Source organism: Bactrocera dorsalis, chromosome 1, assembly GCF_023373825.1.
Source record: "Bactrocera dorsalis isolate Fly_Bdor chromosome 1, ASM2337382v1, whole genome shotgun sequence".
NCBI classification, from domain to species: Eukaryota; Metazoa; Arthropoda; class Insecta; order Diptera; family Tephritidae; genus Bactrocera; species Bactrocera dorsalis.
Window position 1 is genome coordinate 85,961,389 of NC_064303.1, and position 22,351 is coordinate 85,983,739.

Here is a 22,351-nt window from a genome sequence, read left to right on the forward strand (position 1 = left end):
TGTACATAAGTATGGTATGTATAGCGGCAACAAGCATTCTCTATATGGCCTTAAGGAATGTTTTCGAGGATTTAGGTAAGGTTAGGTTAGTCTGGTAGGCTGATGAGCAGCGCATACATCAGTTTCGGTCTTTAGCGTTACCAGTTGGAGTGCTTACCTATATGTACTACATGAGGAGTAGTCAAAATTTTGGAGGCTTGCGCTTGACTCGATTTTCAACAGACACTATGGCTTCACTAACGATCTTCCAGTCTCTCATACCGTGGCGTCTCCAAATGCTTGACGCGTGGCCTTGCCAATGTGGCATAAGTGCACAAGGTACTCTATTGTATCTCTGATGCCGTTTATTTGTAGTTTTTTCGGCCTATCAGCAGGTGACGCCACTAGAGTTGGAGAGTGTTCCAGAACCTTACATAATTCTGATCTCCCGCTGTGCACATAACTTTTGCAGTTTTGCATCCATATAGGTCGTTCCATTTATACGTCTCTGATCTTCCCTACCATGTTCTTGCCTTAAACTTCGTATAAACAATTCATGGGCTTACCAAAGTCGATCAAGGTTTCGGTTGACGGCCGTACACCACTCTTGACAACCCTGTACATTATCTCATTGCCCTCGATGCCCTTGTGATCTGACACCTAGGAAAAGTGAAGCCTCTTGCTTCTGGCGATCTCCACTCTCTACTGCTACCCGTCTCAAGACACTTCTCGCGCAAATGCGAAACAAACTAAAAATCTAAAGTTGCCTGCTAATGCTTAACGGTCTTTAAACATACTGCAGCTTAAAAGGCTGCCTTATGATTAACTCTGGACAGTACATCCCGGCACCAAATCCCTTCTTCATATTGGACCCATCGGCATAAATGTTTATTGTGTTGCGCTCATCCAACGTAACTTTTCCCGTACTTTGTCTGCTCTGAACCGTCGTTACCAATTGAAAAATGGGGCCTTGTGGACGTTGCTTGCCAAACGTCCAGTACCCCCCGAGCTTTGATCGACGGTTCCATGTGTAATTCAGATATAAATTAAATGTAAAATTTATGATTGGTGGCTAATGTCGGATCAGACTCGGTAGGATTGCGATGCTTATCATCTCGACGAAGCTTTGGCACTTTTAGGGAATTAGGGGAGGCATTACCTAAATGTGAGTGAAAGGCAGAAATAAACTAGCTTTCATTTATTTTCCTTCACTTTTGAGTGTGCTTGGTTTACAAACTCTGATATTTAAGAGCGCCGTACTTATAATTAGGCAAGATCCCGCTGTTCCACTTTCCAAGCTTGGGTGATAAGGGTGAGTTGATTATGTACACCCTGTTTCGAATAGATGTCAGTGGTGCTAGCAACTGTTGCCTGCTGTCAAAGTCACTAACTCATGAATATTTTTGGTAAATGTTAGCCAACAATGAGCGGACATTAATACGTTGGCATACTAAGAGACCCGCCATGCAAGTGAGTCCAGCGCAGGTGAACTACTTACATATATATAGCCATATATGCATAAATCCGAACGCATGAGTCCCCGTGTGCATGTGATATTCAAAGTATCTGTATGGTAAACGTCAGCATTTTAGCTTGCGTGACTCCATTTGCATAAAGCCCACATCATCCCATGGTAGGGGTGAACTTCGCGATTTAAAACTCTGTCGGCAGCTGCTCCACGTGGGTCGCACGCGCCATTCTAACACTAACGCTTAAGCGTCCAAGATTGTGCTGGTGGCGCTGGTGCCTAGGGTGGTTGTACTGGTGCTACCGCTTGCATAAACTGTCCTTAAAGCGGCGTCGCGGTCGCGGTCACAACGCTGATTTGCATTTTGTTGTTGCCACCTGACACCGCGTGACGCTCAACCACATAGGCACTTTGGCAACTGGCTAGACATTCAACTAGCCTGGCAGCCAGTCAGCTAGTCAGCCAGTTGGTCTCTTGGCCTTCCACCTTAGCTCAATCGTATTGCCACTTAAGCGCTCACTTAGTCAGTCAGTTTGCTAGTCAGTCAGTCATTTGGTCCGCTCATTCATCTATTCGCGCAGCACCACGCGGGTCATTTAGCCTTTTCACTGGACTTTTGCAGTCGTGCCTTTTGTTTTTGTTTTGCGTGCTGTCTGTGTGTTTCTGTTCTTGCCACCAACTCCACGCCGCCCTCTACGGTCGACACAAGTTGTGTCTCTTCGTTTGCGCTTTTGCTTTGTTTTTGTGTTTTCTTTCTTTTTTTGTTTTTGTTTTTTAGTTAGTTTGTTTGTTGTTTGTTGGGGGCGCCCGCCGAAGAAGTTTCGCGTCAGTCGCGTCTGAGGTGCTTCAAGGGAAACAGGTGCCATTGCCGTTAGTGCTGATGTTACTCGCGCAAAAAGTGCCGGTGCTATGTTTAAACGCCGCTGGCCGTTTTACTGCGTGTGTGTGTGTGGTGCGTCGGGTTGTGCCACTGCTGGTCGGCCACTTGGCCAAGTGAATTGAAAACCGAAAAATGCAAATAAAGTATAAAATACTTGCTGCTGCATTAAAAGCAAAAACAACTATTCAAACATAACAAATACTCAGCAAAAAGTGCCGTTAAACGTTTAGTGCGAATGTGCATAATGACGCGAAGAGTTTGGCAGCCGAGTGACTGTGTCGTGGGGTCTGCGTTGCGAATTCACAAATAAATTTTGCGACTTTTGCTCGAGTTTTTGCGAGGGTTTCGTATGTTCTTTTGGAATTCGAATGTTTTTTTGGAGCTTTATGGCGACATTGTTGCCACATTCAAGGTGAAGATTACGTGCAATTTTCAAAGGGTGCTATTTTACTGTTATTGCTCCATCTTTACTTATGTACATCAATAATGTTGAATTAAATTCCAAAAAGATGTGAAATGCATGAGTCTTTGATATAATATATAGTATCTGGCATATAATGCATGATGTATTTGCTTTCATGAGAAGCCTAAAAATAAAAAGTAAATAAAAGGAAAATGCAGCGCGAGGAATTAAATTTGGAAAAATGTTGATTTGATTTCAGTGCGACCTTTAGTAATCATTGGAGATTTATTTAAAATTAATCGAAAAAGAAGTTTTACTCAAAAGTTCCAGAGCACCCGAGAACTCTTTAATAATTATCAAATAACTCGAAAAGTATCTGTCGCATTGACTTAAAATTTTCAGACAAAATTTCTAAGATTTTATATTTTAAGAAGATGCAAAGGAAGGGTAGTTGTCCTGAAGGGCTTACATCTGTTTCGTCGGGTAAAAACAGTCCGTTTTCAACAGTCTTTTCTCAAATAAAAAATAAATATTTTGTTAGAATTATTTATTGTTACAAACATACATTGTTAACAAAGAAATTCTGAAATTTCTGGAAAAAAAAAATTTTAACTCGTCCATTGCGACGCGACTCTTCGGAAAAGAGATGCGTCCGCATTGGCAGGATAACTCCTTACATAATCACATAAAGTGAAAAAATACGCGTTTTGTTAAAGCCTTAGCTTAGAAATTGGGCGAAGAAAAAAAAACAACTCAAAGTTTCATTTTAGGCAGATTTTTTTTTGCAAAGAAATGAAAATTTCAGTAAAAATTTCGTGAATTTTTTTTTCAAATATTATTAATCCGGAATAATCCAAATCTTTAAGAACTGTATCTCATAGACCTATGTAAAATTTCATGAACATTAGTTTGCTAGTTCTCGAGAAATCTTGCCAACCGACTTCAAAACACACAGTTTCGAGAAAAACACGTTTAAAGACGGCGGACTTAGCGTAGCTAGCCTCAAGCGCACAAGTTCTCAAGGCTGTATTTTCGAGACAATTACTCGGATCAACTTGAAAACAATATTCTAGAGGTGTTAGAATTAGAATTTAATAAGACTATAGAAAATGATTTAAATATCATAGAATCTTTTCAACATTGGACAAATTATCAAAATATTTTTTTCACTTATTCCATAAACATTTCATTGGAAAAAGTTCAATAAAAACAAGTAAGGAAGTGCTAAGTTTGTGTCTAACCGAAAACTTAACACTTTCGCAATTTGCAAATTATGAAACCTCACAGATTAACCACTACATTAAGTATAAAGTCAAGCATACTTATGCTTCAAATTCTTAACATTAGATATACGGGGACTAGAGGAAGTATTCCGCCGATTTCATCTATTTTAGGAAATTTGACATACTGTTATTAGAAATATATTCTTTCAGCCTTTCATTAAGATGCCTTACACATTAACCTATAGATGTATTTTAATTTTTTTTTAACCCAAAGGTGTCTCTCGCTATGGCAGACAGTCACTTGGGTTTCAACTCCTTTCATCATCCTGATCATATACATATGTATTGGGTTGTCAAAAAAGTCTTGCGGTTTTTTTTTGGATTTTGTTTTATTTTTATTTTTATTTTATTTTTTTTTTATTTTATTTTTTTTATTTTTTTTTTGTTTTTTTTTTTATTTTTTTTTTCTACTACGCCGGTCTCTTTCGACCAATTCAGCGATTTTATCGCAATTTTCGACGACAGACCTGCCGGAGCGTGGCGCATCTTCGACCACCTCTACACCAGAACGAAAACGTTGAAACCATCGTTGTGCGGTGGAAATGGAAACTAAATCGGGTCCATAAACTACACAAATTTTATTGGCGGCTTGAGATGCATTTTTGCCTTTTTCGTAGTAGTACTGTAAAATATGCCGTATTTTCTCTTTATTTTGCTCCATGTTTGCGACGCTATAACTCACGAACGACTTAAAAGAAACGACAATCAATCAAACACGTGTTACCGCGTGAAATGAGCTTTCCAAAAAAGTATAGCATGACCCGATGCGACGAATAAAACTAAAACTACGCGCTTTCAGCGCCAACTAGCGAAAATACCGCAAGACTTTTTTGACAACCCAATATAACTCTGTAACTATCTCGATTAGTTTTAGTTAACAGAAATAACCGTTACTCGCATACTGTCTTTTGCAAAATACTGCGAGCGTTTAATTATACACAAGGACCGTATTTCTTCATCACCAAACTTGTTAGACTTAGGGTCAATTTTAGACCTCCTTCGCATCACATTTATTCCACTAATATAATTTTTCTGGAATGAATTCGTTATAACTTAGGATTACCAAATCAATGCGGTGATTTGTCCTGAAAATGGCAAAATCCAAAACTTGATGGATATTTTAAGGTTAATTTAGTGATGGACGCAAGATCTCTTATGTGCTCGATGTTCATCCGCTGTTATATACGAAATTTTATTAAAGGCATATACATATGTATGTATGTATGTATAAATGAACGCTATATATCGCAGACCTCACAGTTGAAGAAACAATTCAATATTGAAACCAAGAAGTAACTGACTAATCATCAAATACGAAAAAATATCGAAATTATTAATGAGAAACGAGAAATTCCGAGCGAGCACTGGTGCGCGAAAAAAGATTTTTATGTCATCAATATTCGATATAATTATGCGATCCAAAGCTTTTGCACGCAGACTCAATCAAGGTAAGTTTAAAAGGCTGTAAAGTATATCTAAAAACAAAATTTTATAATAATAAACAGTTTATCAAGTTAATGTCATGCTACAAAACCAACTTACAAGAAGTTGCATGGGCATCGGTGTGCGAGAAGGAAATAATATTTTTAATGGGAAGGGAAGAGTCATTGGCAAATACATATCTTCAGTAACAAAGAAAAGGAGATTTAAAAATTTGAAATTTTTTAAAAGAAAGTACTAGATTGAATGTTTCGAACTTCTTTGGACGCAATAAGGCATATTTTCAGCTATATTTAAGATTTTTTTTATAAAAATATTTAAAAATAACGGAGTTATGTGCTGTCTACAGAGGTACCAAAAAAAGTACCCCAACTGCCGATATGATATCAGCCGATTGAATAGCTGAAACAAAACACTTCAAACCGTTTATTAAACTTCAAAATATTTCCTATACAATAACCTACGATCTTTGAAAAATATCTTAAATTAACAAAATGGCCTAATTTTGATTTTTTTATTTTTTGAGGTAAAAATGGTGGTTTTTTTTTAGTGCCAAATTGACAATTTTCAACCAATGTTGTGAAGTTATAATGAAGCTTCAAATTAAATTTTGCCATCAAAAGCTTTTGAATGACAAGCTTGATGTTTTGCTCAAAGTCTTGAATCGAAGCGGGATTGTCCGCATAGACTTTAGATTTAACATGTAGCCAAAAAAAAAATCTAACGGTGTGATATCACACGATCTTGATGGCTATTCGACCGGCCCAAAACGTAAAATTATCTGCTCAATAAAATGATCTCGGTGATTCCCATTCTCCATTGATTGGTGCAATGTTAATACCAAATGTCGCCGAGATCACGAGATTCACTCTTAGTCAATAGTTCGTTATCATGGTGCGATAATGGTTGACATTTACGGTTACATTACTGACATCATTGTGGAAGACATATAGACCGATGATTGAACCGACCTTCAAACCACTCCAAACCATTGTTTTTTCTGAATTAATGACAGACTCTTGAATATCTTCAAGTTGCTCTTCGTCCCAAAAACGGCAGCTTTGCTTGTATACATATCCATTGAGCCACAAATGGGCCTCATAGCTGAACAAAATTTGGCTCGAAAAAGTCGGATCTACTTGGAATTATTCCAGGACCTATAGAGCGAGAGTCATTTGGGAAGGTCGTGCGGCTTCAGTTCTTTTACAAGTTGTATTTTGTACGGCGAGTCGTTCCATACTTCAGTTCGAGTTGCTGCGAACGGCGCTGAATCGACTCTCCATGGTCTTAGTGCACACTCTCAGCTACAGCTGCTATATTTTCTTCACTGAATGCTGGACATGGTCTATTCGGTTAACTATGACTTAACAAAGAATGCTGGATGTCAAACTCAGTGATAGTGTTGCGAATAGTACGACTATATTGACCATAAATCGAGCAAAACGCGTGAAACACATTCTATACATATAATAGAGTCAAAAAAACAAACTCAACATGAAAATTGTATTTAAAATATATGCATTTAAAAAGCAGATATGCGGCATTGAGAAGATTTAATATATGGTGGTATATATTCCTAACTCATAAGCAGAAGATAAAATTAAATCCAAAACGAAATTATTGAAATTCGCGTACAATGTTAGTGATTTAAATTGCTGGTGAAACAAAAAATAAGAACTATAAAAAAGTATGACACAATTTTTGTGATAAATTATTTCAATAAAGTTATTCTTGTTGTAGAATTATTTTTATTAATTTATTTTGAATTAGCATGTTGGCGATAAGTCACTGGTCTCATGTTAAAGGAGAATAAGAACAAATATCTGTATTAGGGTGGGCCAAAAAATGTAATTCTTTTTTCGATTCCTACACTGAAAAAATGGTTGATAGTTACCCTACAAAAGGCTCTCCAAGTATGAGCTCTAAATTGTAACGGGAAGGTCTTCTGACTAACGGTTTTCTATTTCTTCAAGTAGTTGTAGGTGGGATACAAATTTTTCTATCTGATAAAAGGAAAAAAAAAACATAAAATCGTTACAATTAAAAGCTCATACTTGGATAGTCTTTTGTAGGGGTGTCCATCAACCAATTTTTCAGAGTAACAAGCGAAAAAAAATCGTTTTCTTTACCCACCCTAATATATTTACAAAACCTACACATAAGTATGTATTAAGATAGAAATACATTTGCGGTCTCTGTAACGTTCAGGCTCTTCAAGTACAAATATATTTGTATATACATACATATTTATATATACATGCATACTTGTATATACTACTAAATATGAAAAAGTTTAAGATTAGTTGGCATCGAATTTGGATCATAAACCAGCGCACATTCACGTGATATTTCTGATTTTCTGTCATGCTAAGGGGTTAAGTGTAAAATTTAAAATACATTTTTTATATTTTCATGATTCTGATAACCGGATATCTGTTAATACGAATGAGTTCGAGATAGTTCGGACATCAAGTTAATATTAGTTAACTATGCGGATATTTGTAGTTACGAAGCTCCGGTATCCATATCTTGAATTTTCTAATTACAATTCCAGAGGAATATGTGGTAGCCACAACGCGTTGAGAAGACAATTACCAAGTGAAAACATACTTTCCTTCCTGAAATATTAGGGCTGGGCTAATTTGCATTTTCGAATATTCGAATGCTCAGCACCACTACAAATCAAGAATTCTTACTAACTAAAACTGGGAAAATATAATAACAACAAAAACTTGTGTCGAAATGTAAAAAGTTTTTATTTGTGTACATACATACATACATATACATATATGTATATTTATATCCACACTCTGGCAATAATATCTACCACTGTGACTTTATCAGCTTCCAAAGTTCTAAGAAAATACGCAAAAATATTTAAACCTTAAACACAATGATTTACTTACATATGAACATATATTATGCATATATTACATATATAGAATGTGTTTAAAAACAACAACATATACATAAATATCTAGCTGATAAGCGCGTGGTTCGCTGGCATAATGGACTCGGTGAAACCCCAGTTGTAAGATGCTGTCATTATGCATTTGTAAATGCTTATGCGAATGTGTTTGTTATTGTAGTGACATTGCGTTGCAGCCTAGTTCCTATGTAGTATCAGCTCAGGCCTGATTACGGTACAAGCGTTGGTTGTGGTGACAGATATTCAAGTAAGTTAGTCTTTTTCTCCTGAGCCGTCGAAAATTTCGAAAAATCGAAATTATTTACCAAAGTCTTGTGGATTTAGAAAAATGCAACATTAGATATTATGGAAGTGGAGATTAGGCGTTACCATTTTAGTAACGAAAAACCGCATTGCAAATGAAATAATCATATGGAATTTAAAATTGGGATATAAGGGAATTAGGCGTGGCTGAAGTCCGGTTTCGCCCATTTGCACACTGTAGTACAACTAACCATTTTTTTTTTACTTAAATGAGACACGCCCATTGTCCAAAATTTTAAACTGGTTGCTATGAAGTTCTATTGCATCATGAAAACTGTAAGATTTAATATCTCTGGGGCATTTATTCATTGGGTTATCGCATTTTTAGTGGTTTTTAACAAAACCGTTATATGGAGAGCAGGCGAGGTTATTTCAATTTACCAATTTTTACACAGTACGTGGATAAGCTAGTGAGACTTGTCCTCAGCAAGTCTATTGAATCTACTTTAGTGGTTTAGAAGTTGTGTGTTTCAATTTATTAGAGGGCGGGACAAATCCTAGTTTTTTTTTTAATATCCTTAAATATGGATGCCCCTCCATACTTCAGCGCTTATCACAAAATAACAGTTTTGTAAACAAATTAATACGCTGATTAACAGCACTTCATAAGTTTTCACTTAATGGCATTTTGTGGTCGTGACAGTGGTCGGATTTCCCCATCTGCAATGTGATTATGATCGACCAACTCGGTCCTTTAATAAGTATCTTGTTATTTATGGGCGTAGACACGCCTTACATGGTAATAGCAGAATTTACAACAACGCGCTAGTCGTTCTTCCTTTTTGCTGTTTGGAGCTGATAGGAGATTCCAAGTGAATCCAGGTCCTTTTACACCTGGTCTTTCCAACGGACTGCCTCAGAGCTGTCTTTTAAGTTACTATGCTATGTCAGAAATTTTATACAGCTCATTGTACCATTGACTGCGGTATTCGCTGTTGCCAATGTGCAAAAGACCATAAATCTTTCGCAGAACCTTTCTATCGAAAACTCGTAGCGTGGACTCAACAGATCTTCCATGTCTCTGCACCACAAAGCAGGACGGGGATGATGAATGACTTATAGAATTTGGTCTTTATTCGTCGAGAGAAGCCTTTACTTCTCAATTGCCTACTTAGTCCGAAGTAGCACCTGGTGGCAATAGTTATTCTGCGTTGGATTTCAAAGCTGACATTGTTATTGGTGTTAATAATACTGGTCCAAGATAGACGAAATTATCTACGACTTCAAAGTTATGACTGGCAAGAGTGACGAGGGAGCCATTCGCGAGGGCGACGACTTTTTGTTTGATGACAGGAGATATTTGCTTCGCTTCCTTATCCAGTCTGGAGAAATCAGAACTAACGGAGTACGGCTGTTGAGATCATTGGTCGATGTCAGTGGCGTACGCTAGCGGTTATGCACTCTTGTCGAAGATTGTACCTTCTCTATTCAGAGCTGCAGCTCAAACTATTTTCTCCAGATGTAGATTGAAGAAGTCGCACGATAAGAGGTGGTGTGTGTCGATCCTAATTTCATGAGTGTTTTCCAAGATGTGGCGCATGGTGAATGGTTCAGTGAGTATACTTAGTATATCGTTTTTCTGGATCAACTTCATTTTGCGGGCATACAAAATCGCTATGTGTGTAATGCACAAAATAAAACGTCGGACCTATAAAAAATATATACATATAAATGACCAACATGACGAGCTGCGCCGATTTAGCCATGTTCGTTTGTTTGTCCGTCCGTCTCTCCGCTTCAGTGACTTGCTATTAAGTCTAATATATACGTGTGTGTACATATATATTTCTAATAAAATAACAATAATAATATAGGTTTCAGACTGAATTCATAATTTCTTACGCCCGACAGTTATTTTGGTGTTTTTGCAATAAATCTAAGCGCTCTACGCTTTATTTTCGTTCAATATTATTAGTTCTATTTCATCATTTGTACGTGAATTTCGACTGTCACCCAGATATTCCATGGCTGGCCTATATTACAATATATCGGTTATGTGTATATGTATGAATGAAGAATAATTCCCATTAAACCAACCCTACAGCTGTGGATATATTCCAGTACGTATGTATTTATGTATGTTCATGTGCATGTTGAAGTTTATGTGTGTGTGTTAAGATTGCTCCACAGGCCCACTGACCATCATATTAACAAATAGTCACTCACTTATTTTCGTACAAAATAGCTGAGTACTCTTGTTTATTTGGACTTTATCTGCCCGGACCGTTATTTAGTCCGTTCTGTTGTCATTCAAGTCACCTGCGACAGTGTGTTAATTTTTATTGCATTAATAAAGTAAACTTTTCTACAAACCTAAATACATACATACATATAAGTAAGTATATCACACACTAACACACTTCTAAAGTTACGCATCAAGACAGTATTTATCTTCGAGAATACCAGCGCTCTGATACGATCGATTTTTTTGTAAAAGCTCAGCGAAGCAATAAATTTCTTTGATACGACGAAACAATATTCGGAGGCAATAAATTTTTACCCAGTCCAAATAGCAACGAAAATTAAGTAAAATCATTGCAATAACAAATTGCTGGCGGCTAAGCAGTGTCTTAAGCAATCGCAAGAGACATTATATTCTCTTTAGTGCTGGTTAAACCAAGCACAACAACAACAATTTTTGGTAAATATAGCAATATAACTGTATATCAATGACAATTGCAGTCATGTGTTTAATACCGTTATGTATGTGTGTAAGGAAATGTGCGAGCAATAAAATATTTGGCTTGATAACAATTTATTTGGTTTGCCTGTCTTCTTTTGAAGACATTGAGAAATTGTGAGTACTTGCTGGACACAATTATCAGAGCCTTCAAGTCAGCAGACCCTTCTGCAGTAGCAGTCGATTTTCTGCCTCAACTAATTTATGTGAGTCAAACCCTGTAGAATGATGATTCGTTGCCTGGATCGAACGAAAATATGTTGTCGAGTTTGATCTTTCGTGGTTTTCGTGGGATGATTAAGGTTGCATATGAACACTTTTACTCCAATTTTGCTATACTTAAGAACAATAGTTTGACCTATATTTCGGGAAAAAATATTTCCAAAATTGAAATGTCGATGGACACAATATGATACTCATGGTGACGAGCTCATATAAATTTCCGAAAGATCTCCAGCGTAACTTTCCGCTGTTGGCATATCAAATAGTAGTAATAGTTTAGGTTGATAATCTAAATCTAGATATGATTATTATTTCTATGCGACATGTTTGGAACTCCTAGTTTAAAAAGTGAAGTGAATGAAGTGAAGAGACGCTGTGAGCTTATCCCGGATGGATCAGAATTAAGAGAGATGATAGGAGGTAAAGTTTTTTTGTTCTGCTTTTCATTAACTTATTTAGTTTTCGTTCAAGTAGAGCCATCAAGGTATACGAGTACATATATACATACATATATGCAGTAGATGTAATACACTGAAGTGCAGTTTCCTTCAGAGAGGTGTGACTGTGCGCTCAAAACTAGTCAAGAAATTCGTGAACCTTTTAGCGATAGCTTCAATCTTCCTCCATATTCGGCTTATAAGAGTGCCCGGACACAGCACAATTGCTGAAAACTGCAAAGCCGATGCCCAATTAACCCAGTTTCATTTGGCTGGAAGCGAGTTGATTGAGTTAAGCAAGCGTTGATTAACAACCAGATATTGTGCAACTGCGAAATGCTTCTGACCCAGAGTGAACACTGAGATGTCTTCCGAATTAGTAAAGTCAAAGCTGGCACAATTCCAGATGTGTATTTTGAGTAGACACTGTCCAATAGGTACATACGAGGTGCGCTTAAATATTTTATCGGACACTCTTTTCTAAAGCTATGTGGAGGAAGGCGAAATGTCATTTCCTCCTCTCTGGCAAAAGCTAGATTGAAATTGAAATATCTCGGTAACCATACCTTCGGCAACCTTAGCGAAAGATCAACATGCGTCGTCGATCTTTGAGAATATGGTGGTATTATTCCTAAAGTTTTCGGGTAACAAGAAAGATCCATCAATAAGGATACACTCTACGACCTAAACCTAACTAAGGTTTTATAACTTACGAAAATGGTAATGGTCGAATCGCGGGGAGGTGATACAAACGATTTGCAAGTCAAGATTAGCAGTCAAGAAGGGTTTACGATGTGTGTAGTGGAAATTGCAGGGAATCTTTTATGGTAAGCATACATACGATAATGCTCTTAATTCAGACCTGAACTGTCAACCATTGAACTGTCTGAAGAAGCATAATGCGGAAAGGAGTGGAGTGCGGATTGTTTTCCGCGAGGACAGGGCTACTCACGTCGATAGTGGTTCGGATCTGGAGCCAAGTGATTACTAACCGTTCCTGATTATGGTGAAAAATTCGCTTCAAGTGAAGCTTGTAAAAATCGACTCTTACAGTTTTTGATAATATTGACGATGATTTATATAAGATTGACATTAGGAAACTTTCTTCAAAAATATAGTAATCCGATTTGAACAATTTCTTCGAATATTGTCTTAGTCTAAATAATATAATATATATATTATATATAATTATGGAAAGATGAATGATGATGAGGAATGCACTGCGACCTTTGGTCTATTGTGCCCAATATGGAAAGATATCTCGTCAAACAAAAAAGTTTTCCCTATGGTTCCGATAAATAAACAGTTTCTTTAGGAGAGAAATACTTTTGCAAAATTTCAAATGGTATTTGAGAGACTGAGAGACTAGTTCGCGTATACCATATACAGTCAGACAGACGGACATGGCTAACACGCAAAACTTTAATTAAAAGAACAAAATTTCAAAAATTTAATTGATATCTAGTAAACAACTAACTGACAACTGTCTAAAGTCCAGACAAATTTGTGAGCTTCTAAAACATATGGCAGTGAAAATATGCGTAAATAAAATCGCAATGTCAATATTGTCTCATAAATTGACAATTTTGTTTTTTTAAGGCAGGAAAACGCCCATAAACAAGAATAAAAGAGTATAATAGAAGGCATTATTTTTTCGGCAGTATCGTCTGTTAGATATTACTATTATCAGGCAATCTAAAAAGAATACTCCAATACTGGAGCACATTTAGTCTGAAATGCTCGTATAAATCGATCGCCGTGATCGTAAACCATCGATGATAACGTCAAGCGAATGTGCTGAAGTACAACATCGGTGTTGTTGTTTCCACTTCTGGCGAAGACGAGTGAAAACAAGCGCCAATTTAAAATTTGGTAATATTATTGTACTTATTTATATAATTTATGACTTCCACCTATAAAGAAGATTTTCATCGTTGGCTAAGCTCATAAAACACTATCTACAATTAGACATTTACCAATCGATATTGATTAGCGGCCAGCAAGGAGCAAGTCGCGTAATGTCATGCTCAATAAAAAATAAAAAAAAGACAACAACAACTTCATAATAGTAGGTGAAGAGCTTTTCGTAAAGTACATTTACAACGTTAACTAATTTTAGAACCCACACACACACATACAAACTCATACATTTAGTCCACGTCACACACGCGCACGTATTTATGTAGGGTTTCAAGCGCTCCGAACTGTCTTGTCAAATGAAGCATAAGCAGATAACACCTATGTATCATATCTATTTATTTGGTATAAAGTCGCATTTAAAAGGCATTGTGCTGTGACACCCAGTGATGCTTACGACCTGACAGTCTAAGGCTGTGGACAGTAGGCATACAATTTATGGCACGTTCTTTTTAATTTACGATATCAATGTTTGACTTTCTAGAGGCATGATGAGATGACATTTTACAAAGTTAGTAGAAATATCGATAATTGGTGGAATTCATCGATTAAATGTTATAATTGCCAGTTGTGTGTGAGTTGGCCTTATTTACAACAAAAACAGTTCTTATTTGCACTGTTTTTAAATAAAAAATCAATTCTATCGAATAACACGCATGATGTTTTGCTCCAAGCCTGAATCGATGCGGGTTTGTCTGCATAGGCTTTATACTTTATACGAGTATATCCCCAAAAGAAAAAGTCTAACATTCTGTTATCACATGATCTTGGTGGTTAACCGATCGGCCAAAAATATGAAATTATCTGCTGCCCGAAGTGATCTCTCAATAAATCCATTGATTGATGCAATGTGTGGGAACATCGCCGTCTTGTTGAAACTAAACGTCGCCGAGCTCACGAGCTTCAATTTCAGGCATCAAATAGTCGATTATCACGGCGCGATGACGATCGCCATTGGCGGTTACGTTCTTACCGGCATCATTTTTGAAGAAATATGAACCGACGATTCCACTGGCCCACAAACTTTCTTTGCCGGTTTCCGGACATGAAGCCGAACAACCAGGTTCACACCACTCTTAAGTATCTTTTCTTGATTCAAGATCATGGTGATAGACCATAGTGATGAATCGAAGCACAAAATCCACTTTATCTTTTCTAAAACGCTCCAGTTGTTGCTGAGAAAGTCGCATTCGAATTTAAAATTCACTTGAAATAAAGCTCATACTGAGATGTGTAGAGCTTCTACTAAATCTCTCTCAGTCAATCGACGATCTTCCAGAACCATATCCTGTATCTTGGCTATGATTTCTGGTATTGATGCGCTTTTTGGACGTCCTTCACGTGGATCGTCTTCAAGGCTTGTACGACCACGTTTAAGCAACCCATCTTTCTACTGTTCTAATTGTTTATCTATCACTGCACGATATTCAATTTCTTTTCCATTATAAAAAATACTGTGACACGGCGACACTAAATGGCTTGTAAACAAAGAATGAATTGACAGATTAAAATGAAACTTCACATACGTTCAGATGAAGAGCGTACCAACTACACAAAAAAAATTTGTGCTAGTAGTAACGCCTTTTCTTATGGAACGACCACTTATTGAACAACCTGTTAAAGAATGTATTTCACGAGTTTCGCTCAACTTATGGTCAACATAATCGGCCTACTGTGCTTACTATTAGCAACACCATTACCCATTTTGACAAACAGCATTCATTATTTGATAATATTCGACCGAATAGATCACGTCCAGCACGCAGTGGAGAGTCGATTTGACGTCGTTCGCAGCAACTCGGACTGAAGCATGGAACGACTCGGTGCATTTTCCGTCGAGATCTTAAATTGTAATCGTACACAATTTTAACTTGTAAAAGAACTGAAGCCGCTCGACCTTCCCATATGATATCGCGCTATACTCTAAGGGCCCTTGAATAGTTCCAAGAAGATCCGACTTTTTCCAGCCAAATTTAGTTCAGTGATGAGGCCTATTTCTGGCCGGACAAAGAGCAACCCGAAGAGATTCAAGAACTATCATTTAATATAGAAAAAAACCGTTTGCTGTGATTTGTGAGCCGGTGAAATCATCGGTCCATATTTCTTCAAGAAGAATCATGCGTGTTATTCGCTTCTTACCAGTCGAAATGCTCGAACGTGTCATCGAAAATTAGACGCAACGGATGGACCATCTAAGACGTAGTTGTCGCCAACATTTGAAAGAGATGATCTTCAAAAAATAAATGCCAAATAATGTTCTTTCGAGTGATAACAAACATTCCACAATAAATTTGAAAATTAAATTTGTTTCTGTGTTTTTTCTTTAAGAAAGTAGGAAACCTGTTATGGATCACTCTTTAGTAATAAAACTAAGAGAGTGTAAGACCCTCAAACCAAATTAATATGATAATAAATTTTATTGTAATCCATTAACGATGTCGTCGAACAATGAAGTTGGACTCTTTTGCTTTATTTTCTAACATTGCCAATATATTGGCATTTAGCAGGCTGTCATCCTTGCAAGCAAATTAGTTCTTTTAGTACTTGTTATAATTATATAGATTATAAACGCCATATCCCCATAATATCACAATCGTTTATGTGTATATGAATGTATTTAATATATATATAATATGAAAGCTGTTACAGCTGATACCGAAGATAGCTCATTAATTAGGCGTAGTTCTAGTTTTATTCGTCGCATCGGGTCATGCTATACCTTTTTGGAAAGCTCATTTCATGCGCTAACACTTGTTGATTGTCGTTTCTTTTAAGTCGTTCGTGAGTTACAGCGTCGCAAACATGGAGCAAAATAAAGAGAAAATACGGCATATTTTACAGTACTTCTACGATAAAGGCAAAAATGCATCTCAAGCCGCCAATAAAATTTGCGCAGTTTATGGACCCGATTTAGTTTCCATTTTCACCGCACAACGATGGTTTCAACGTTTTCGTTCTGGTGTAGAGGTGGTCGAAGATGCGCCACGCTCCGGAAGGCCTGTCGTCGAAAATTGCGATAAAATCGCTGAATTGGTCGAAAGAGACCGGCATAGTAGCAGCCGCAGCATCGGTAAAGAGCTGGGCATGAGTCATCAAACCATTATAAACCATTTGAAGAAGCTTGGAGTCACTAAGAAGCTCGATGTATGGGTGCCACACGAATTGACGCAAAAAAAACATCTTTGACCGTATCGACGCATGCGAATCGCTTCTGTATCGCAACAAAATCGACCCGTTTTTGAAGCGCATGGTGACTGGCGATGAAAAGTGGGTCACTTACGATAACATAAGGCGCAAATGGTCGTGGTCGAAAAGCGGTGAAGCGGCCCAGACGGTGGCCAAGCCTGGATTGACGGCCAGGAAGGTTATTCTGTGTGTTTGGTGGGATTGGCAGGAAATAATCCACTATGAGCTGCTCCCCTATGGCCAAAAGCTCAATTCGGACCGGTACTGCCAACAACTGGACCGCTTGAAGGCAGCACTCATGCAGAAGAGGCCATCTTTGATCAACAGAGGCCGAATTGTCTTCCATCAGGACGACGTAAGGCCACACACATCTTTAGTGACACGCCAAAAGCTCCGGGAGCTCGGATGGGAGGTTCTTTTGCATCCACCGTATAGTCCGGATCTCGCACCAAGTGATTACCACCTGTTTCTGTCCATGGCGAACGCGCTTGGTAGTCTGAAGTTGGCCACAAGAGAGTCCTGTGAAAATTGGCTCTCCGAGTTTTTTGCCAATAGGGAAACGAGCTTTTATGAGAGGGGCATTATGAAGTTGGCATCTCGTTGGGAACGCGTCATCGAACAAAACGGCGCATATTTGACTTGAATCGCATTATTGTAAACAATTTTATGAACAATTGAAAATTGAATAAAAATACGGCAAGACTTTTTTTTATATTATGAAAGCTGTTACAGCTGATACCGAAGATAGCTCATTAATTAGGCGTACAAGTGTTTTAGCTGTACTATCACGACTTCATAAATGGAGCTTTCAGCGAGTAGCGTGTAGCGTGTGCGCGTAAGTGTATAAGTTTGTGCTTGGGCATACCAGCGCCTACATTTTCTAAGTATTCAAAGTTTATGATACATACATACATACATACATATGTACTGCAATTGTACAAGTATGTATGGGTGTAGGTCTTCTATCTTTTTTAATTTGCCTTTGTGTGGGTTTTTCACAATTTTAGTTTAGTCTCTTTGATTAGATAACGGTTAGGTGACACCAATACATGCGCACTGATTATTTATAAGCGTTTGCTGCTTGCTGCTGCAATAACCGTTATCTTTTGGAGAAGCTCGTCTATCTATTCGTGTGTTTGTACGAAGCTGAGTGTAAATGCAAAGACTTGTGTGTGTATGTGTGCGCTTGGTGGGTTGAGTGGGCTGTGTTTCGGGTTGTTATGCCGCTGTTGCGCGCTACAAATACCAAAGGCCAGATCATACCAAAGCTTGCCGTTACCATTGGCGGGGCCACGCTGCGCACAAGTAAGTCAAGCATACCGCGCGGTCAACCGCATTCGACGCGAACCATACGTTGCCTCTGCGCTCGGATAAACCCAAAAAAGTGTTATTTTGACATAGAGGACGCAACGCGCTCGGATAAATGGACGTACGCGGATTATCGCAAAACATTCTAAACACAACAACAAACACATACATGTAGATTACGTGACATATACCTACATACTCGCACACACACACGCGCCCACAACACTTGGTGCTTATACTACAAGTGTACTGAAGCGTTTGGCGAATCGGCAACGCCGCCGATCTCTTTGTATCTAAGACGATTCTAATCCGAAGTGCAATCCGCGCGTATGTAGAGCAAGAGTAACAAGCGACGCGCATATACATAAGTCATATTGAAATTAGATATTCGCTTAGCAAGTGTATTTGTGGCTGAAGGCTGGAAAAAAGTTGAAAAATAAAAAAAAGTCAGCGAAACAGAAGGGAAGATCAGTAGCAATTATGTGGAGCGGATGTGCCGCAGTCAGTGGCAACACAGCGTCGCGCGCGATCTGTGTCAAGTTGTGGGGTACGCGGCAAATGTGCCAGCGTCGGAACGGCATACAGTTAAACGGATATATTCTATGAACTAAAATATTCTAATAGATACCGCGCACTAAACTAACAACCGAAACTTGCTGAAAAAGCGTTAGTTGTTTGAAAGGAGTACTCAAAATAATCGTGTTGTGCATTTGATTTTAAAGAAAGTGAAACAAGCGGTGAAAGTGAAAGATCTATTGGATTGCAATCTATTGACAAACTTTAAACAAAATATTTTCGTGTGAAAGAGTTCACTTCTTATAAGAAAAAATTGAGAATACTGTGGCGGTTGTGGATTTAAGCTCAAAACACTCCGAAGCGGTAAGTATTTGATTTAAGAATCCACTAGAATGCTGTGACGTTTTATTACAAAAAGTGGAACACGTCATTCCTCAATGCCTACCGAGACAACAAATGGAAACTTGTTTTAATTTTAAGCCACCGTTGGCATTTGCTACGTTCGACTTTTTCCGAGGTTGGAAAGTAAAAAAAAATGTTTCATATTTTATTGTGTTGTGTCATTTCCAAAAATTTTCAAAAAGACTTTCTTTACAAATTTCGTGCTTTGGCCTTTTCAAAAACTTTTGTGAAGTAAAGTTTAATTCGCAATATTTTTAACCTTGAACAAAAACTTATCCGCCGCGACTGGATCAAGAAAAATCCAATAAGGCCCAATTTTCGAACAATTTTACGGCAATTTGGACCATATGTCAGCAATAACGAGCTGAATATTGATTTCCAAGGCGTCAATCGTCTTGGTGTTATCTGCATGGACAAACGGCTCTACATAACCCCCAAAAAATAATCCATGAGTTTTAAAATCGGTCAATCTTGAAGGCCCACAGGCCCACGACGCGAGATAATGCGCTCACCACATATTTTCTTCAATAAATTAATTGTTTCGTTGACTCTATGGCAAGTACAGCTGTCTTGTTGGAAACAAAGCTCGTCCGCATCAACATCCTCCAATTAAAGTACGACAAAGTCCTTAATCATGGCATTCAGTTTTGAAGAAATACGGATTATGCCCATTGGCTACACCAAACATTAACTTTTGGAGGATGCACTGGCATCTGAACAGTGACTTTTGGTTTAGCATTAGTCGAAATCCAACAATTTTGTTTATTAACATAACCACGCAACCAAACAAAACGCTGAACAAACTTCTTTTGTGAATATCGGGTTTGGTGACCTTGTCTTATTTTGAGCATTTTGACCGAACGTACGACGCACTTGTTGATCGCTCGGCCTCAATTCTTGCTCGAGTTGTAGTTTGTAAGCCCTCAAGTCAACATCCTTCCGAAAATTTTTTCTTAAAGTAGCACAGCTATTTGAAAGAAACCATGAGAATCATTCGGAAGTACAATTGTTATGAGATCCTTTTTCCAACAATAAACTGCTCATTTGTTGGAAACGTTGATATTGGGTCACTATAGCCAATTGCTGCCTTGCAAACGGAAGCATCAAAAAATTGGTCAAGTATGGAAAACTTTTTTCGAGCTGTCTTCACGAAATTTAGAACAGATTATTGTTTAAAGCAACGGTATAATCTCTAAATAAATTGTTCAGATCGCAGAACTATAGATTATATCTGCGATTAGATTAGATTGCATAAATAAATGAGGATTGCCCCGCGACTTAGGGTCTATTGTATCCGCTCTTAAGCCCCAACGACTCACTTGGCCTCAGCATATTGATAAATTCCAATATCCTGCTAGGTGCTATTGGGGCAGTGTGATCCAAGGGCTTTTATCCTGCGCCTACAGACTGCTGTGCAGTTAATTAGCAGGTGTTCTGGAGTTTATAGCGGCGATAAAAGCTGACCGATCAATATCAAGGGATATTATTATACCATTTTATGCTACAAGAAATGTACCTGTGAAGGGTATTATAGCTTTTGAAGTTTTTTCTCCGGTGGAATAAAAGAAGATTAAATTAAGCTTTTTATTAGTTTTGTGAAAAGTCAATCAATAGTTTGTTCGTTTAAAATTTTTTGACACAAGATTTTCACTTAAAATTCACTTTTTCAACCTAGGAGTAAAGCTGATAATAAGTTTACATGCAAACCGTTTAAATAGCATATGTACATACATATATATTTTATTGCATGCTCGCGCATTTTGAAGACGAGCAGCTGATAAAACTGACAGCAGCCCTTCAGCTGAAGAGTGCTGCCACCGCTTATCCACGCGCCTCAACGCTTCCGGTGGCCTGTGCCAGTAATAAAAGCGCACATGTCAATATGTATGTAGTACATATAAATAGTAGCGCATACAATCATATATGTATGTATGTACATATACATATAGACAGCGAGAGATACTCTCATTCATTGAATAGTTAAGCGCATTGTCAGCTGCTATCGTCGATTGCAATTGCATATCCTGGCCCGCCCTCCACTCGGCTTTCACGCGCACACAAATACACACAATTCGAGATCACGCCGTTTGCATGTTGGGGCAACAATAACTACGCGTTCTTCAATGCTAGTTGAAATACGTGAAATTTGGAAGGTCATAAGAAAATCGGACAGGAAAAAAATTGAACACAGTGATTTTCTTCGTCTGAAATAGATAGATTAGAAATATTTTATTAAAGCAATATTTTCAAGGGCCTCAAATCATCAATAGTAATTAAGTCAAAGAGAGAGTGGTTAAGCTGGTTATATTCGACAATTTATTTAAAGAGAAAGTTCCTCAATAACTTTAGAATAAACAAAGAAAAAATGGAGTGACTAAAATTTGAATATTTGACAAACAAAAGAGATGATTTATGATCTTTTTACCCTCTGTTACAACGAATCACACAGTCCCCGCACTCTGATAAATTCCAACATCCTTCTGGGTGTTATTGAGGTGATGTGAGCCATATTCGTAAATGTGGGTCCTAGGGTCTTTAACCTGTGCTTACAGACTGCCGTGCAGTCTAGCATCAGGTGCTTGGCAGTTTCCGGCTACATGTCGCAGAACCGGCAGATTGCGAAAGAGGCTATACCCATTTTAATTAGGTGATTCTTCATTTTACAGTGTCAGTGTAAAATTAACTAAATTTGTCTCTCGGAAAGTTGATAACAGTTTTAAACCTAGTGAGTTTGTAACGACTTATTAGCAACTTTGCCAGATGCATGCTTGCAATACTTCCCTGTCTATTGGCTCCTTATGGCGGAGTAGCTCCTTTAAGGTATGGCGACGAGCCGTAATATAGGGTTCCACCATGGAAGCAGTTACGGAGATATCAGCCAGTTCACTCGCCGCCACCTCTTTGTGACTTGGGATACATATGAGGTGCAACTGGTTGCGAGCTAATAGACTCTTCAGCCGGTCTACGCACTCTCGCATCAATGGCGATGTTTTTTCGT

At 38.0% G+C, this 22,351-nt stretch overlaps 1 protein-coding gene across 1 annotated transcript in view; it reads left to right on the top strand.

Annotated features, from left to right (window-relative positions):
- Window positions 1–5,202: 5,202 nt before the first annotated feature.
- Window positions 5,203–22,351, top strand: part of LOC105223870 (transcription factor hamlet) — an 87,694-nt gene continuing 70,545 nt past the window's right edge. Inside the window, exon 1 of the mRNA XM_049462342.1 lies at window positions 5,203–5,461. Coding sequence (XP_049318299.1) covers window positions 5,350–5,461 — 112 coding nt within the window. The 5' untranslated portion in view covers window positions 5,203–5,349. The remainder of the gene's footprint in view (window positions 5,462–22,351) is intronic.